The 20,216-nt window shown below is 31.8% G+C and overlaps 1 protein-coding gene across 1 annotated transcript in view; it reads right to left on the reverse strand.

The window, feature by feature from the left end:
- Nucleotides 1-20,216, reverse strand: part of LOC136271405 (transient receptor potential cation channel subfamily V member 5-like) — a 28,959-nt gene that overhangs the window by 8,218 nt on the left and 525 nt on the right. Inside the window, exons 2-7 of the mRNA XM_066071384.1 lie at nucleotides 19,169-19,413; nucleotides 18,850-18,925; nucleotides 8,482-8,652; nucleotides 6,305-6,378; nucleotides 5,840-6,025; nucleotides 5,444-5,617 (exon numbers count right to left, since the gene is read on the reverse strand). Of these exons, the coding sequence (XP_065927456.1) occupies nucleotides 5,444-5,617; nucleotides 5,840-6,025; nucleotides 6,305-6,378; nucleotides 8,482-8,652; nucleotides 18,850-18,925; nucleotides 19,169-19,413 (926 nt within the window). The remainder of the gene's footprint in view (nucleotides 1-5,443; nucleotides 5,618-5,839; nucleotides 6,026-6,304; nucleotides 6,379-8,481; nucleotides 8,653-18,849; nucleotides 18,926-19,168; nucleotides 19,414-20,216) is intronic.

A 20,216-nucleotide genomic window follows, 5' to 3' on the forward strand; every position in this document is an offset into this window, starting at 1 on the left:
ATATCGCAAGATTTTATGCGTTTACATTGCACAACGCTCGTTTAGATCGTGCAAATTTTGTACGAATACTTTTTTTCAAATGCGATTATTTCGGCAACAGTTAACGATTCATATCTAATTTTATCGGTCGCACGAATATTCAGTCGCTTCTGCTCGTGCGCGAATTGTGAAAGGGGCTTTACCTGATCCTTCATGTGATCCTACCGCATCATATTTCAACACTCGCTTTCAACACTCGCTTTCATTGTACAACAGTCGCATTAAAACGCCAGATATATCGATTTAATGCGTTTGCTTCGCACAACGGTTGCTTTAGATCGTGCAAACTTCGTGCGACTATCTTTTCATATTGAATTATTTCGGCAACAGTCTATGATCCGAATTTATACACAAAATGACACAAAAACAAAACTGTCCAAAATATCGTCAAGTTAAAATTAAAAGTGGTATGGTCGTGAGATATCATTTAGTATGTATTATTTGACTTCACGAAGTGACACTAAACAGCAAATCGTCTTGTCAAGGTCTGCATGTATGTATTTTTCTTTGAGTATCTCTATTGTACGGTCATTATGTGTATAAAAAACGATACATTAGACTCTTAGAACGTCCCCTACTAGTTCTGTTTCAAGTAATTTTGTCTCAATGTCTATTTGTCGTAAATTTGTATAGTAAAATTAGTCATAAAACATGTGTGTATCATACAATAAATAAATATCGCTAACTTCTATTTCAAAGAACTTTATATGATATGAGTTAAATTTGGCCCCCATAATTCGCCATTTTTAAAGTGTTGCGAGTACAATGAAATGTTAAATTATATTTTAGAAAGTTGATTTAAAATATATTTTTCATCTATTTATTTGATTTATATGCATTCACTGGCAGTATATGACGTCAAAAGTGACGTCATTTCTACAATTCAAACAAAATCAGTCAAAAATTGACATTTTTCTAATCTTTTTATTGATGGGAAATATAGAGCACATGCTTGAACAAGGAAAATTTTTTCGTCACTTATTAGCCTAGGCTAGATACATATCTGATTAAATATTTTGTTTGTCAAGCATGCGCTCTACTTTTTCTGAAAGAAAAACTGCTTGAAAACAAGCCGTTATATGCTAAAAATGCAAAAATGGCGGTAAAAGGTTGTCTTTACGATGTCATATTTCTAAATTGTGGACAGTTGAATTAAAATAAACATTATGTAAAAACATCACATATATATCTATACAAAGAATTACAGTAAAATAATGATGTTCATTTTAGGGGGCCAATTTAGGCCCATATCATATAAAGTCCTTTTTGCTATCTATTTTATGAAATTGTATAAGGAACATTTTACAAGTTTTCTGTTAGTATATTCTCGTGAAACTAATTGTGGAGTAAATATATAATTGGTAATTGTTGTATGTGGGTTTGTTTGCGTGTTAATATACAGAATTCTTTGAAAAAGAGAGTCTCAGTGATTGGTTTTCGGTGAATTAATTCCCAAGATATCTTTAGTAACTGAGTAAGCACATATTATAAGTGTAATTGATAAATTAAGTTATCAGACTAGATGTACGTTGTTAAAAAAGAACATTTAAAGACATGCATTTTCTGGTCTTCCTTCCTCTTTTTTTCATTAATCGGAAGGCACAAATTCTCCGAGTAATTTATTTTCCTAAGCAAGGTTGCATGATTACAGAGCTGAATACGTTTATGTACACTTGGAAAGAAATTTATAGAGTCCCAATAGTTAAAAATGCATGCATTAAATGTAATGGTAATTATTTAAAAGAGTTTTTGTGTCCGTTGTAATTACGGATAATATGATAAAATATAACACGGGTGTTTAAATAGGATTTAAAGTATTTTTTTCACACTTCGAATACTGGGAAATGAAAATCCTTAATGAACTTTGAAAGAAAGCATTAGCCTATACACATCATAATAACAGTAACTTAATCCAAAGGGTCGGATCACCTCTCGTTACAAGGCGCGGATCATCAGATTTGCGTCGATTTTGATCTGATGCTCCACGCCTGGTACGAGCCCTTTGGATCAAGAAACTGTTATAATGAAGAAATTATCATATACCCTTGTCTATCTAAAATCAACTGCATAGCGTTTACTTATATATATATATATATATATATATATATATATATATATATATATATATATATATATATATATATATATATATTTTCAATAAATCCTTTTTCTTGGTACCGGGATGAATAAACACAAAAATAAGTCCAATGCTCAAAAAACTTTTATCTATAGCGCTTTCGCCCTACCGGGCTCTTCAGTAAATTTAGAAAACAAAGTAAACAAGAACATTATGACGTCAATCTCGTGACGTTAGGTAGGCAACGTAATAAAAACAAGCTGTTGAAGACGTGATTATGACGTCAAAACATTGTGACGTCAAAACATTATACAATGCATAAAAAGAGTCAACACAATTATAATGTTAAAAGTCCAGTGTCTCTTGTACATAATTATATACATGTATATATATTCAGATGTTAAAAATACAAAATATTAAGAATTTAATTTAGGTTTAAACAGTTTAACAAAATGATTTTCTTTCACTTTATAAAAAGGGAAAATATAAAACAGTCCACTTCCGCATATATCGAAATGGCCGCTGCATGGTGTGTTCCTCACATATATATATACATGTATATAGTTATGTACAAGAGACACTGAAATGTGCCAAGAACATTTTTCCGAACTTTACAGTGTGTCCTATCTATAAATTTTATAAAACAACAACCGAAAAAGAGCGTGAAACAAAACATTTCATTTCATTATATAAACCAAAACTGAATGCATTATAATTATGAATGTTTGAATATATTTTATGTTTTTCTTGTTCAATTATAGAATATTTGAATATATTATGTTTTCCTTGTATTATTACAAAACCCTTATACTATGACGTCATAATGAACTCTGAAAAGGGCAACATATACTTGATGTTATATGACGTCACAATGATCATTTGAAATGTATGTACTTATGTATCTATGGTGATTGTTGAAAACTCCTGAAGATTATAATGAAACCGGTGGAGTTTTGAATCGGCTTTCTGTTATTTTTTATTATATATATATATATATATATATATATATATATATATATATATATATATATATATATATATATATATATATATATATATATATATATATATATATATATATATATATATCCCCGAGTACCCAAACTCCGTCACCATAAGCAGAAAACCTCCCACGTCTCTATGTAAATTATTTTTTGTGGTTTTTATCATTTGCAATCACTAAATATAATCTGAAACAATATAATTTATAAAATTATTACCAAAATATTTTTTATTTTTATTCAAATAAGCCCTCTGAATACGACGCTTATCACACGTGCTATCATAACTTATGAACCTAACTCCGTCACCCACATGCTCTATGATATGGCAGGGAATGAAGACACATTAACAATTTAGTTAAAACTCCATTTGTATCTAGGCCAAGTTATAATAAGTAAAAATGGTGCATACAATTTAAATTGTATTTAATTTCATCGAAATGAAATGATCGCCCGATTAAAAAATGGGTCCATGTAACAACAATCACAATGGCCTTTTCAGAATGTATGGATGCCGTTTGATTTATGTCCTTACATATTTAAAATATTTTATATCATTAATTAATTAATTACTTATTATATTATTTATTTATTACATTTTTAGAAATGTAGCATATTCTAAATAGCGATAAACCGGATATATCTATACCCTGTATAAGGCAAAAGTATCGGCATGAGCGATTTGACGTTATCATCAAGAGTAGTGCATAAAGGCTATTGCGGACTGAAAAAAATGTATTAATTACCTTAATCAAAAATGTATTACATGTGAAATGTTTCAGCTTGACCTCTCTAAAAATGGCTGACCACCGTAAATGATCGAATGGGCCCGCATGTCAGAAATATCGATATTTTAGTGCACCCGTGAAAAAGTGTTAGCTGATTTCCTACAATTAATGGTGCATAAAATGAACAAGGTTTAATTCTGTTATTTTTTGACACATTCTTAACTTTAACCGTTGCAAATTGTTGACATTTGATTAAAGATTTTTGACATGTAAAAAATGACGTCATAATCGCACTTGATTTCAAACGGCGAGGAGTTTCCCGAAAGTGACGGAGTTAGGGTAGTGACGGAGTTAGGGGGCTATGCGATATATGTATATTTATATATATAAATATATATATATTCATATATATATATATATATATATATAGATATATATATATATATATATATATATATATATATATATATATATATATATATATATATATATATATATATGAGAAAGTTATTTGAAACGAACTCTTTTAAAACGCGCTAAAATACAAACTTTATGTAATGCATAGTACGTCATCAGTATCAGAGATTAGTTATACGGAATCGGCAAAACATAGTGTGGTGATCCTGAAAATCGGATCACACTCTGTTAAATTGACAATTCCAAGTAGGGAAAATTGATTGTATACAATAAATATAAATATCAGGGCTAGTCAGAGTGAAGATGGGTATTGTCAATGCATAGAGAGGCAAATACAGGTTCAGGTTTGTAATTAGGACTTTAAGCAATTTTGTGAAAAATTAATAGGACTGTTTTTTTAAAACTGTTGCATTTTTGAGGAGTTAATTTTAATCAAATCTCTAATGCAGTTACCCTGGCAAATCGGAAGTGAAACAGTGTTTGGACCTAAGCACAGATTATCACCGCTGACAAGACTTAGTTCTTGAAAATAATCGATAATATCGATGTTATATATTCTAAAGCGTTGTGTTTTCAAGGAAACATATTTATAAATCCCTTAAAAAAGGTTATATTTTAAATGGTACTAACAATTAAGATATTTTTTGAAAGTTGTTTACATTCCCACGCGAGAGCGTTCAACCAGACGCTCGGCTGTCTCCGTAAATCTCCGACAAAGAGCCTACCTTGCTTGTTGGATATTATGGAGACAGCCGAACGTCTTGTTGAACGAGACAAGAGTCCAACATTACTTTGATCTATACAATTTTCAAGAAATATATGATTACTGATACTTATTTTATCTTTGCATATTACACAACATGATTCATATGGGATTTTCTCGAAATTCTTGTCGGACAAGTCCGGGAATTCATATTTTTAAAAAAAATTGCGTCATTTAAGTACTGATAAGAAACTACTTGCCATGCAAAATAACATAATGTTGATTCTAAAATAAATGTTAATCAACTCCCTTCAGTACTTCTATTTAAAAATTACAATGTACTTTTTATTTTTATTTATATTTTAGAAAGGAATGCAGTTCAATACCATCAACTGATAATTGTATACGTAGGTTTGTGAGATAAAGTACGTAGATGTTTGATAGTTTTTGTTACGTTGGTTCCTTAAACTAAAATTACCTAAACACTGATGCGTATTTCATAATCCGAATTGTCCACAACAAGTAAGCAACGGAGAAAACAAACCACTGTTCATTCCTGTGATATGCCCGCAATGGCAGCAGTATAAGTATCAGGATCGAGGAGGACAGGTCTACCCAATTGGAGATATCCTTCAAGTACTCTAACCTTTGCCTAAAACGAGAATATATCATGTATTTTTGTCAGGATATTTTCAATTTCATATAATCCAATTTTGTAGCGTCAGATTACTAAAACAGGTTGGTCAGATTACTAAAACAGGTTGGAAATGTAGATAGACAAAATATTGAAATATGAAAGAAACAGAGAGCAGAGAATGGTGTTGTTGTTTTTTATTAGTTAAAATATTTCTTATGAAGATTAACTTATACGTACTTTCGAAATTGATTGAGTTCAGAAAATAGTGTATAGATAGCCATCAACACCGTCCAAACCTCGAAGATTATACGTGCAATTTGTAGTGCAGAAATGTCATAAACATAAGGATCGGAGCATTTGGTCGCCACAATAGCAGAAAATGTCATTGTGATTAGCGTTGACAAGTAAAATAAAAAGTTGGATCTGAAAAGAATATAATTTACAGAAACAGTAATTGATGCTAATAAAGACAAATATAGTTATATATATATATATATATATATATATATATATATATATATATATATATATATATATATATATATATATATATATATATATGTTATGGAAACTTCTAGTCAATATCTAAATCAAGATGTTTTATGTTATAATTACAAATTTATCAAATTAAATGAATATTGAAGGTGCAAGAATTATCAGAAAAATTGATATTGTTTTTTTTGAGCTAACAAATGAACTTACATGAAACGAAATCTTGCAAATTCCTTCCATTTTTTTCTGATGAGTAACCGAACAACATCGTTGTACACTATATTCTACAATATAAAGAATACATAATTAAAGTTAGCTCTATTAAAACTATCTTGTAAAGAAAATCTGAAGAAAAAAAAGTTCACCTTTCGACTGTTTCTTTTCTAAGTACAATTAGTATTTCAATAAGCACCAATAATGAAATCATATTTTACTTATTTATCATACAAGAAAAGCAAAGAAAATTCGTTTCCATGACCTATAACACGTATAGCATGTCTAACCAAAATGATAATATTGCACCGTATCGCACAAATAGGAGAGAATTGCACAATTATTGTGGTTATCGACGTCCGGTACGTTATGTTTTCTATTTATAAACATTTCTTACGGTTTCAACCAAATGCCGCCATCCATTAATTTCGACTGGATAGGATAGGATATATACTAAAGTACTATGCTGTATACAGGAACTCTCAAATATTCCACTTACATGTAAGAGAACCAAAAGGGTTTATCAATTCCGCTTAATTATTTATTAATGATCACTTCAGTATTTAAATATTTCATCTGATAATGTTTTATGATTTTTTTTTAAATCTAAACTCTTCTATACTACTATATTAAAAAATAATAGACTCGAATTTTGGGTCTTTAATACCGAAAAATCGGAAGAATACTGTCTTTTGTTTTTATATATTTCAAACATCATTGGTACTTGAACATTACCAATTTGTTTTTTATTTTTTCTCAATTAAGCTTCGCTAATTAATAATCAACGAAAATTCCTCAAAAAATCCCGAAAATCATCTGGGTTTTTTTTATTTTACAATCTTGCGCTTGTGCATTCACGCTAACGGGAACTTCAGTTTATGTTTCCACAATATCATATTTGCATAAATAAACTCAGGCTCCATCGTCACCAATTTTCCTCAAGTCAAAACTCAGCCTCAAATCTGAGGTTTGACCTCAAGTTTATGCATTTTTCTTTACAGGATTTGAGTTGAGGAATGAGTTGGGGGATTTGAAAATTTTGGTGACGGTGGAGCCAGAGATGATAATACAAATATGGGTAAATTTTCATGGGAAATTTGCTATATATTCTGTTCATATATAAGGTATTAACGATTTCTTATGAGAGAAAGTATAAATTAACAAATATTCATTTCAGCTAAGTACATATACTTACTTTTGTTATCGTGATGACAAAAAATATTTGATAACATGCAAAAAAATTTACATTATATTTCGTAGGAGAGTGAAGATAGAATATGTTTTATCGTAAAAATGAATTATGTCCTAGGGACCCAGTTTTTCGATAGAATGCGTTCCGTGTATTGTCTCTGTAGCAAAGAAAATACGTGTACGTTGGTGAAAAAGTGTTGAATTCTTCCATTATATGGATTAAAAATTTTTAGATGAGAGGTATTTACAGTCTCATAAAAGGTTCATTATGATGAATTTCACTAGTTTTTTTTTTATCAAGACAACTTCATTAAATCGTTCCGGAGAGATTTTGCAATTTTCTGCTACATGTACATGTATACAGGTACATGTATATGGGAGGCATTCTAACTGTGGTGAGGGCCTTTCCAGAGACACAGTTAAATTATACAATCTAAGAAAAGTGTAGTGAAATTAATAGCATTATCGTAGGCTTATAGCTTTGTTATGTACATGTCAATAATACGGTGTGTCGATGTACCTATTTCGTAAATGTCCGATATGCAATGTCAACCCGTGCACGCACGGGGTAAAGTCTAGTATTTATCAAAAATGCTTATTTAATTATCACGAAAGCAAGTTTCTGCAGCAAAACATTGATATAGAAATACATCTAATATTGCTTTGACTTTACGTAAAAATATTGCATATAAGGAACACGAATATAGAAGTTATTCCGAATATTAAAAGAAAACTTTTGAATTTATTTGGACACATTGTAGATATTTTTTAAATCATTTTTTAATATTTTGCCAGTTTATTTAAATACTTCATTTACACGTGTTGGTATTACTCTCAAATAATATTAATAATAATAGTGTTAAAAAACGACTAAGCTCAATCTTTATTGATTGCTGACACGTCCTTTGTTCTAATATTTATGTTGTATATATGTAAACAAAAGAGACTTTAAAACCCCTGAAAGTATAAAACAAAACACTTGCCTTGTTGCCGATTTTTGCTATCTTGTGAAGTCCGGACTTGGAATTAGATTCGAAGGAATTGTGGTCTGGGTCTCTTCCCTGTTCGTCTGCTTCTAATATGTTATAATACACTGTTTGCCCTCCATTTTCGTTTTGATCTATCATGCTATTCAACACTGATTCCACTGTTTTCTATAAGAAGCCAAACTGACGTAACAACTCGATCAGCAAAGTAAAAAAAATCTCAATTAAGCATCAACGCAAAGAAAATTAAAAAAGAAAAAAAAAACAACAAAAAAAACAAACAACAACACTAAACCAATGACAGTCCATTTCTTGTATGACGTCTTTATTATATCAATACTTTTTGTCAACAAACTAAAAAATGCCTGCACCAGGGTAACTGCTTACACCTTTAATACTTCAACATTTATTATATTATGTCCGTAAGCTGTAGTTGAAATATACGTAATAAAGTAATTAATGTATAATACATTACATACGTTTTCGATAGCCAGTGTGAAATAGCAAAAAAGGAGAATAAGGTGGTGAACACGCTTTGGCGGATCCAAGTCAATGGGAGTTTGCATTAAAATATATATTTGCAATGAAATAATATTGAATGATTACGTAAACAGTGAATACATTTATTAAGAACTTACTTGGATTATACATAAAATAATAGGGTGCCCAGGAATGCAGTTTGACTAATTTACACCATGGCGGAAATGGTAGGGCAGATACTTTGGATATGAAAACTTTGGATAATATGCATAAACTGGCGTTATTTAATTTCATAAATTTTAATAATACTACAGATTGGTAATAAACCTCAGACCTTAATTTGTAAACAAGGAACAGACCCACGTGGTCCTATACTAAATTATGAAATTCAGGGCACCCTGGCAAGGGCATTCAGGTCCAAGGGCGGGGAATATATGGCATGTATCAAATCGTAGAAAATCTTCTTTCCTACTCCAAAACTTATTTGAGAAAATCTAAATGCAGGATTATGATGTCCACGAAGTCTTCCTTCTAGCTTGTAAAATTCATGGTACCTGAGACAGGGGTTTAGACCCTAGAAGGGGCCAATATGGCCACGTAGTGAAAATATATTGATTTGATATTACTTTTCTTTACTATCAAAGTAGTGGGAGATAAAACCATACATTTTTATATGTTCTTGATGTCCTGGTGTCAAATTTTGAAATTCACTGCCCGGACAATGGGTCCGGACTTGAGGCTTTTTATAATTGATGGGTATTACGGGGTGGGGTGGGGGCTATAAATATGATCAAAAATTGAACATGTATTTTTACTTAGATTTTTTTCTTTTTGTCATCCAAAAAAAGTAAACTCCTTTTTGAAAACAATATGGTAATTTGTCACTTGAAAATATTGAATTAAATTAAATATGTGCTCTATTTGAGGAAATCTGCTTTAAAAACCCGTGCATTGTATACTTGTAGAAAAAGCTTTATATATTTTGTTAGGCATTATAAATGAAACTGTGAAAATCACTAAAGCTGGGCTAGTAAAGACCTGTAGGTCTCTTGTTACCTAAATTTTACAGTTTTTTGCCCCTGGAGCTAAGGTATAGATAATCCGAGATTCCTCCGACTATTCTACCCCCCCCCCCCCCCCACACACACACATTTTCAAAAATAAATGATATTCAAACATGAAATAATAGAAGTGGGGTAACAATCAGAGGAGTCTCAGATTAGGGTTTAGACTTGATATGAAATTTAGAATGCAAATATGAGACGCTGACATGTCAATCTAATGGCTATGGTACTCAGGTGACCGGCAAGGCCTGTGTTTTTTTTTTTTTTAGCTTTCTTCGCAATCTGATTTGCACGCAATCAGGGCGAATACATTCCGGGTAAAATGTATCTTCGGGAGAATACATAAATGATTAGCAAAATCACTTAGATTCGCGAAGCACAGAATATTATCACTACTTCAATTTCTTTTACTGTGTGGGGTAGTTCATTACAATTAATGTTACCATTATATAACCATTATATTAGATAAAATATTTATTTGTAGGTAAGAGCATGAACGAATGAGTTAGGTAAAGTTAGCTACTATTAACTGGCTACTAGTAATTGGCTACGAGAAGTAAGAAAAGCTAGCTACTAGTAACTGGCTACGAGATGAAAGAAACTTGGCTTCTAGTTACTAGTTACTGTCCAAGTGAGAAAACACACCTAGGATTTCTATGTGTGTTCTTAAGATGTACGTTGCACTATATCATTATTTACCCATATTCCTGTCATACTCTCATCGATAATTGGTGCGTTTCGTTTAAATATCTCTGTTTCAGACATCATTGTCCAGTTGACTCAAGTAGCTGTACTTATAGATTGAAAATATCAACAAATGTTATTAATTATAACAATCTATCATGTCATCCGCTTAACATTACAACAAAATTACGCAGATATCTCTCTTAATCTTGTCAGCTACCAGTGCATTTCGTTTCAACTATCTCTATTTCAAAGACAATTTTTTCATGCAACTCAAGCAGGCGTACATAAAGAATAAGAAAAATAAAGACATCTTCAAGGGTTGATAATATCAACATTGTATCAGTTCATCCATCAATCATCATCAATCTATCATGTCATCCGCTTAACATTACAACAAAATTACGCAGATATCTCTCTAAATCTTGTCAGCTACCAGTGCATTTCGTTTCAACTATCTCTATTTCAAAGACAATTTTTTTTCATGCAACTCAAGCAGGCGTACATAAAGAATAAGAAAAATAAAGACATCTTCAAGGGTTGATAATATCAACATTGTATCAGATAATACGATAGATATCTCTCTTTACACAGGATGAATGACCATCTTTAAGTCCTCCTTAAAGATAGCTTAAAGGTGTTTAAAGGTAGCTTAAAGACGATCTTTAAGCCACCTTTAAGCTACCTATAAGCTATAAGTATTGCTTAAAGGTGGCTTAAAGAAAGCGTAAAGATGGCTTAAAGGCAGCTTAAAGACTATCTTTAAGCCACCTTTAAGCTACCTTTAAGGACAACTTATAGGTCCTTAATGTCCAAACTTCTTTAAACCACCTTTAAGCCACCTTTAAGCTACCTTTAAGCCACCTTTAAGCCATTAAAAAAAATTTAATTCAATATTGTGCTTAATTTCCAACAAAATGTATTAACTTTATGAAAGAAAAGGTATTAAAACGGTTTTTGTTCTAGAAAGAAAAACGAAAAAAAAAACACAAAAAAAAACCGGCCACGGCGAGAATTGAACCCGGGACCCTTAGTTTACTAGCATCACAACACATCCTCTGCGCCACGGCAACTTACGTAACTATGAGCGTTTTTATATCCTATATATCAGTGGATATTGAATCACTGTATTGAATGTGTTTGCTTGAAAAGATTTTGACAAACCATTCAGTTTGTAACAATCAATTATATCTAATTTATAAATTACATGCATGCATGTATTTAGAATGAAATACGGAACTTCGTCTTCAGTGAACAAAAATATATTATACCTAAATTGAAACCGTTAGGTTCACTATAGTAGGCTTTCTTAGTTAATAAATTTAAACCGAGTAGATATACGTTCATCTAATTTATAGCTTTAAAAATGTAAGAAAGAAAATGAAATCATTTCTTTTATTAAATGCATTGATACTATTAGGGTATTTGTTCAATTTCCCGCAATTTCCCGGTTTTCATGATCGCGGCGCCGTTCCAATATGTTTAAATATTTCCATGTATTTGTATGTACATGTACATGATTTTTAAACTATCAATTCCATAACAAACAAAATTACCAATTACCGGTGACGTATTTACTGCATGTGGCAATTGCAAATGACTTGTACATACAATTGTATGATGTGGCAGGCCGGGTATATTTGACATATTTACCCTTATACATATATCTAAATAATCAACCCCTATTTATGATCACCGGTACATTAATTAATTAGCCTCAAGATTTTGCTCTTACATACATGTATCGTTAATTTGTAGACGTAACATCTTTGAAACCCAGAGCTAGGAAATAATACTTTGAAAATGAATTACAAATGTAAATTAACTTTTATTCACTAGACTTATCGTATACTCGTACAGTGCTGCTATCCTGAAAGTTAACAAGGATAGGATAGGATAGGATGCAGGATGCACGATACATGATAGAAATATAAAAGTTAAGTTCTATCCTATCCTATCCTATCCTATCCTATCCTATCCTGCATCCTGTAGCCAATCAGATTCGAGTATAAATTTCAGAGTTATTTTGCGAAACGAAACTTGACTAAACAATGTATTTTCAATATCAATTTAATACGTTTTACAAGTTAAACCATTTAAAAATAATTATTATATCAAGAACGCGGTGCATAACATCAATGCGCGCTAAAATGTCGGCGCTTCATCTTTGTCCATTCGTACGCAAGTACGGAGTTACTGCGAGAATTCGTTGCAACATTTGACAACGTCAGAAATAGATTTCTGTATTTACTTCATTAAAAGTCTGCAAATTAATAAAAGCTTGAATTTATAAACGACTTATTTGGCATTTTAAAAGATAAACATGTATACAAGAAACAGACATTGCTCCACGTTTCGTATAATTTCTTCGATGCCCAATAAAAGGGACATATATTTTGGTCCGATATTAACCTGAACATATCGAATTAATAAATGTTAGCTAGCTATAAATGCTTAAGAATTTTTACTTTAAAAATAACTCCGAGTGGTTTAACTATAAACGATATAAACTTCCTAAAGGAATTATTTATTTTCAGATCGTGTTAACATTTATCGCCGAACGAATCGCTCGAATAATGAGAATTACGCTCAGTTATATGTGATAAGAAAATAGTTTGATAAAAATATGTGACTAAACAGTTCCTCAATAAGTGCATCGAAGTTATTTATCTGTTTTTTATGCATAAATATAATTAAATCAAAAATCTAATCGCCTACCTGTTTGTTTACGTTATTGTGTCCATCCCGCGTACGATTTAATTTTACCGTAGCACAGGTAAGTAAGTTATCCCGCTCGATGAATATTCGGTTATAAGATTTAATTATGCATTTTGAGTACTACATTAATTGATAAGATCATTTTATTTTTAAATTTCGTTTCATTTAACTTGCATTCCTATATTTTGAAAGTATGGGATAGGATAGGATAGGATAGAGCTTATTTGCAGGATAGGATGCAGGATACAGGATATAGGATAGGATAGGATAGTTTTGTCAACTTTCACGATAGCAGCACTGTACATACTAAGATTCAACGCCTTTAGAAACCCTGACGTGCACCTGGGCACACGACACACCTGTTGTGTATATCTTGTATATTCTGTGTTAGTTCCAGGGGTTTTCTTAAGTTGGACAAACAATAGACTTTAATTAGATATACACAAACATGCACCTGGGCACACGACACAACTGCTGTGTATATCTTGTATATTCTGTGTTAGTTCCAGGGGTTTTCTTAAGTTGGACAAACAATAGACTCTAATTAGATATACACAAACGAACAAAACTATGTCTATACAAACAAAGCAGTAATATCCTGCCCGATATAACAAAGGCAGTTGAGAGTCTTTTCATCTTTAACATGTATCTAGCAGATCTAGAGTTAGAAATAATGAAAATTGAAAAAAAATACAAACCTTAAACCGATTAACAAATTAAATCATGCATTTTTGGTTCATTATCTTTATTTTGTTTAATAACCGGATGAACTGAGAGAGAGAGAGAGAGAGAGAGAGAGAGAGAGAGAGAGAGAGAGAGAGAGAGAGAAATTTTTTTCACCGATTAATTTATAATAGGAAACAAACATACTTTAATTAGTTTTATGCACATATTAAGATACAGAGACTGCGCTCATACCTACAATAATTTTGAAACCCCCAAAAAATTATAAAGAATTTTATAACGGCAATCTGTGTCCATCAGAGCGGTGCTGATGATAGCGATCTGTGTTTAATGGAGCGACGATTAAAACCGCCTGGAACACCCCCCCCCCCTCCCCTTCCTTGGAAATTATATTATCACTCGGATGACCCCCTCCCATCTCTATAAAAGAGCTTTTGCATTTAATTTATGTTTTTATTGTTCAGCTTGATCAATATTGACTTAAAGGCTACTTAAAGACAGTGTAAAGGCAGTGTAAAGAGAGCGTAAATGCCACTTAAAGATGCTTAAAGGTGGCTTAAAGGTGGCTTAAAGGAAGCTTAAAGAAGTTTGGACATTAAGGACCTATAAGCACTTGCTTAAAGGTGACTTAATGGCGGCTTAAAGGTTGTATAGCCTTTAAGCTCCTTTAAGTCACCTTTAAGCCACCTTTAAGGACTTGCTTAAAGATGGTTTTTCGCCCTGTGTTATGAATTCAGGTATTAGTGCATTTTGTTACAAATATCTTTATTTTTTGGCGGTTTTGTCAATATATCTCAAGTAGCTGTATATATGAATTGAAAATATATTCCAGACATGCTAATATCAACATTATGTCAAGCCATCCACATAATATTACGACACAATTACTCAGATATCTCTCTTTATGTAGTCAGCTACTAGTGTATTTTGTTACAAATATCTTTTTTTTGGCGGTTTTGTCAATATATCTCAAGTAGCTAGCTGTATACATAAATTGAAGATGTATTCCAGACATGCTAATATCAACATTCTGTCAAGTCATCCACATAATATTACGACACAATTACTCAAATATCTCTCTTTATGTAGTCAGCTACTAGTGTATTTTGTTACATATATCTTTTTTTTTGGCGGTTTTGTCAATATATCTCAAGTAGCTAGCTGTATACATAAATTGAAGATGTATTCCAGACATGCTAATATCAACATTCTGTCAAGTCATCCACATAATATTACGACACAATTACTCAAATATCTCTCTTTATGTAGCCATCTACTAGTGCATTTTGTTACAAATATCCTTATTTTTTGGCGGTTTTGTCAATATATTTCAAGTAGCTGTACATATAAATTGAAGATATAGGCCAGACATGCTAATATCAACATTCTGTCAAGTCATCCACATAATATTACGACACAGGTACTCAGATATCTCTCTTTATGTAGTCGTCTTCTAGTTTATTTTATTACAAATATCTTTTTTTGCGATTTTGTCAATATATCTAAAGTAGCTGTATATTAAAAGTGAAGATATATGGCAGACATGCTAATATCAACATTCTGTCAAGTCATCTACATAATATTACGACACAATTACTCTGATATCTCTCTTAGTTTAGTCAGCTACTAGTGCATTTTGTTACAAATATCTTAATTTTTTCGCGGTTGTGTCGATGTATCTCAAGTAGCTTTATATATAAATTGAAGATACATGCCTCGCTTGCTTATATCAACATTCCTTCAAGTCATCCACATGATCTTACGACACAATTACTCAGATATCTCTCTTTCTGTAGTCAGCTACTAGTGCATTTTCCATAAAAATATCTTAATTTTTGGCGGTTTTGTTAATATATCTCAAATAGCTATATATATAGATTGAAGATATCTACAAGTTTGGTTAATTTGAACATTTTTTAAGATTACATACATGATATTATGACACAATTACTCAGCTATCTCTTTAAATTTCGTCAGCTACTATTAAGAATTTTTACAAATATCTTCATTTTTTTATGATTTTGTCAACAAATCTCAAGTAGCTGTATATATTAATTGATAATACGTACTAGTCTTGCTTTTTTCAACATTCTATCTGGTCATACAATTGATATTATGAAAAAATTACTCAGATATCTCTCTTTATGTCGTCATCTACCAGTGCATTTTGTTACAAATATCTTTATTTTTTAGGGTTTTGTCAACATATCTCAAGTACAGTACCGATCAGGCCCAACCTAACATAAAGTAAACACCAACTAAACCCCTGGTTTACTTTCTGGGTTAACTCTGTGATTACTCCGGGTTGTCTATAGTGGATCCAGAGTAAACCCAAAGTTAACCCAGAGTGGACACAGAGAATAAAGAAGTGGTCAGAAGTATACCCCTGAAAGCAGACGCTTACTCTGTATTCGGAATACACAAGGGGCAGGAATTACAGGCAGTAGGATAAAAAGATTAAAGACGGTCTGCTTTACACTTAAGTGCGTCCAGTTGACCTTAAAAGCAATTTCCAAGTAAACCCAAAGTAAACCCAAAGTAAACCTTTGGTGGACCCAAAATTTCAAAAAGTAAACCCAGTGTGAACCCTGAGTAAACCCCAAAAGTAAACCCGGAGTTTAGTCGAGGTTTTCTCTGTTGTTAGGTTGGGTCTTATCGGTACTGTAGCTGTCTATATAGATTGAAGATATCTACAGGTGTGGTTAATTTGAGCATTCTAAAAGGTCACCTACATGATATAATGACACAATTACTCAGATATCTCTTTAAATCTTGTCAGCTACTTGTGCATTTCGTTAGAAATATATACATCCATATTTTTTGAACAATTTCCATATACCTCAAGTAGCTGTACAAATAGATTGAAATGGCTACAAGCGTTGTCAATTTCAAACTTGATTCAGGTCATCTACATGATTTTACGACACAGTTACTCAGATATCTCTTTAAATCTAATTTGAAGCCACTTACTATTAGCTAGTTACTAGTAGCCGATTCTTACTCATCTTGCAGTCAGGTACTAGGAGCTGGCAATTCATACTCCTCGTAAGAGATATATCTGAGAAATTGTAACGTAATATCATGTAGATTACATTGTACCTCATAAAATGTTGTACATTTGTAAATAACAACACTTGTAGATATCTTCAATCTGTAAATACAGCTACTTGAGGTGAACTAAACTGTTAAAAATTGAGGTACTTGTAACGATATGCACAAGTAGCTGACGAGATTAAGAGCGATATCTGATTAGTTGTGCCGTAATGTCATCTCATCGAATGTTCAAATACTGGTACATATCATCAATCTATATATACAGTTACTTGAGAAATGTTGACAAAACCCTTACAAAAATAAAGATACTTATAACAAAATGTACAAGTGGATGACAAGATTTAAAGAGATATGTGAGTAATTGTGTCATAAAATCATGTAGGTGTCCTTATAAAATGTTCAAATTGACCATATTTGTAGATATCTTCAATTTATATATACAGCTACTCGAGATATATTGACAAAACTGCCAAAAAAAGATATTTATAGGAAAATGCACTAATAGCTGATGACATAAAGAGAGATATGTGAGTAATTGTGTCTTAATATTATGTAAATGACTTGAAGGAATGATGATATTAGCAAGACTGGCATATATCTTCAATATATACATATACAGCTACTTGAAATATATTGACAAAACCGCCAAAAAATAAAGATATTTGTAACAAAAAGCAATAGTTGCTGACTAGAAAGATATTTGAGTAATTGAGTCGTAATAACCTAATACAATGTTGATATTAACTTTGTCTTCATTTTTTATGCACGGCTATGCAGTTGCATGAAAAAATTGTCTTTAAAGTAGAGATACTAAGTAGTTGAAACGAAATGCACTGGTTGCTGACGAGATTAAGAGAGATATCTGAGTAATTTTGTTGTTATATCATACGGTTAACTTGATAAATTTTTTGAAAAAATAACACTTGTTGATATTTTCAATTATCAGTACAGCTACTTGAGTCAACTGGACAATATTGTCTAAAATAGATATATTTTAAACGAAATGCACCAATTACCGATGAGAGTATGATATGAATATGAGTAAATATGATATAGTGCAATGTACATATTAAGAATACAAATAGAAATCCTAGGTATGTTCTCTCACTTGGACAGTAACTAGTAACTAGTAGCCAACTTTCATCTCGTAACCAGTTACTAGTAGCTAGATAGCTTTTCTAACTTCTCGTAGCCAGTTACTAGTAACCAGTTACTAGTAACCAGTTACTAGGAGCCAACTTTGATTTCATCTCGTAGCCAGTTACTAGTAGCTAGCTTTTCTTACTTCTCGTAGCCAGTTACTAGTAGCCAGTTACTAGTAATTATCTTTACCTATCTGAACGAATGACCTTTATTCAAAACAGTTTGAATTGCAACGATACAGGTTTTTAAATCCATGATTTGAATCTCGAATTTCAAATCTCGAGTCTTGTATTTGGAACATCGTATAAGCCTAACGAGCTTTCGTAGTATATAGTATAATACGTCATTTTAATTAGAGCGGGATGCAATTACTAACAAGCATATACTGCAGAAAGACAAAGATAAAAATTAGCACGAGTGCATATTTACCGGAATTTATAATAATTAATGAATTTATCTGAGCAAGCGTTTTTCCTGTCAAAATGGATGCAAGGGTGCTAGCAAATCTGCAACAGCAATAGAGATGAATTCTACGTACCGTCATTTTTTTATCAAGCAAGTCATGAAGTTTAAATTCAGCATTCCTTTCTTGAGAACTGTATAATTCTCGAACTCTGAAACAAATAGCAAGTAGCTACAAATAATTTGAAATAAAAAAATATAGTATAGAGGTGTAATATTTTCATGCGACATGATATTGTGCCCTGTTAATGTCGAGAGTAACTTTGGTTAAATAGGGGTATTATGAGACATAAAGTACTCCTTGCATATATTTATAAATTTTCTTACTTAAAAAAAATAATGCTTGCATGTAGTAAAATAAAATACTTTGAACTTTAATGTTATGATTAACATACTTCTCATTATCCATGAACTTAATGAGCATTGCGGCGATGTCGTCATCTGTGGCATTGTACGCCAGTGTAAACGGCATGATTCCATCCCTGCCACGTGCGTCGGGCAACGCCTCGTGTTCCAACAGTTTTAGACAAACTCCTTTATTTTTTTTCTCCACGGCGTAGTGTAAAGGGGTCCAGTCATTTCTGTCTGTGGCCGACGGGTTGGCACCTCGTTGGAGCAAACGCATGATCAATGCCTGTACCTAAAATAGATATATTAATGACCAACATAAATATTTGATATGTCGATCTTAATTTGAGCTGTTTTTTTTACACAGAGTAACATTGTATCATAATTATTTTTTTATGCTTTGTTAAAACATTCTACATGAAAATTCATGGCTGCCTTAAATTAATGACAGAGCGAATTATTCTTCGGCTTTATGCATAGTTTACACTATATGTACAGGAAAGCGATGTTGGCATTAGCACCATTTTATCTTTGTAATAGAATAAAGTTTTCAAATTACAACTCGAATAAAAAACACACTACAAACAAAACATAACTTTTTACCTACAAAAGTAAGAAGCTTCACGAAGTTATGCGCACTCGAACTGTACTTGCACTTGTTTAATATAGATACAATTGCTAAGTATCGTTGATATCCATTCCAAAAACTTCAAGGTAACATGAGTATATTACAAATGTACCTAACCATTGTATTCTGCTCAAAGCGATAGAATCAAGAAGTACGACGATGTAATCAATCTGATGCTTTTAACTCTTTATTTGATAATCACTTGGTTAATTAGTCGTTCATGCATACTGTCTATGACATAATACAGTGGTTACTTCGATATTGTTGACAATCCAAACGTGTTGCAAAGTTCCTGTACCGTAGGTGATCGTTCGTGTAACATGCGTGCGTGTATCAGAAAAATTGGTTTGCATTTTTACCTTGCGTGATTATGTTTTCGTTTGTTTATTTTTTTGTAACATTCTTCTGAATGCCATTATTTATTCTAAAACAACGACGAGTAGTTTTTAAACAACGCAACAATTTGA

Source organism: Magallana gigas, chromosome 9, assembly GCF_963853765.1.
Source record: "Magallana gigas chromosome 9, xbMagGiga1.1, whole genome shotgun sequence".
Taxonomy (NCBI): domain Eukaryota; kingdom Metazoa; phylum Mollusca; class Bivalvia; order Ostreida; family Ostreidae; genus Magallana; species Magallana gigas.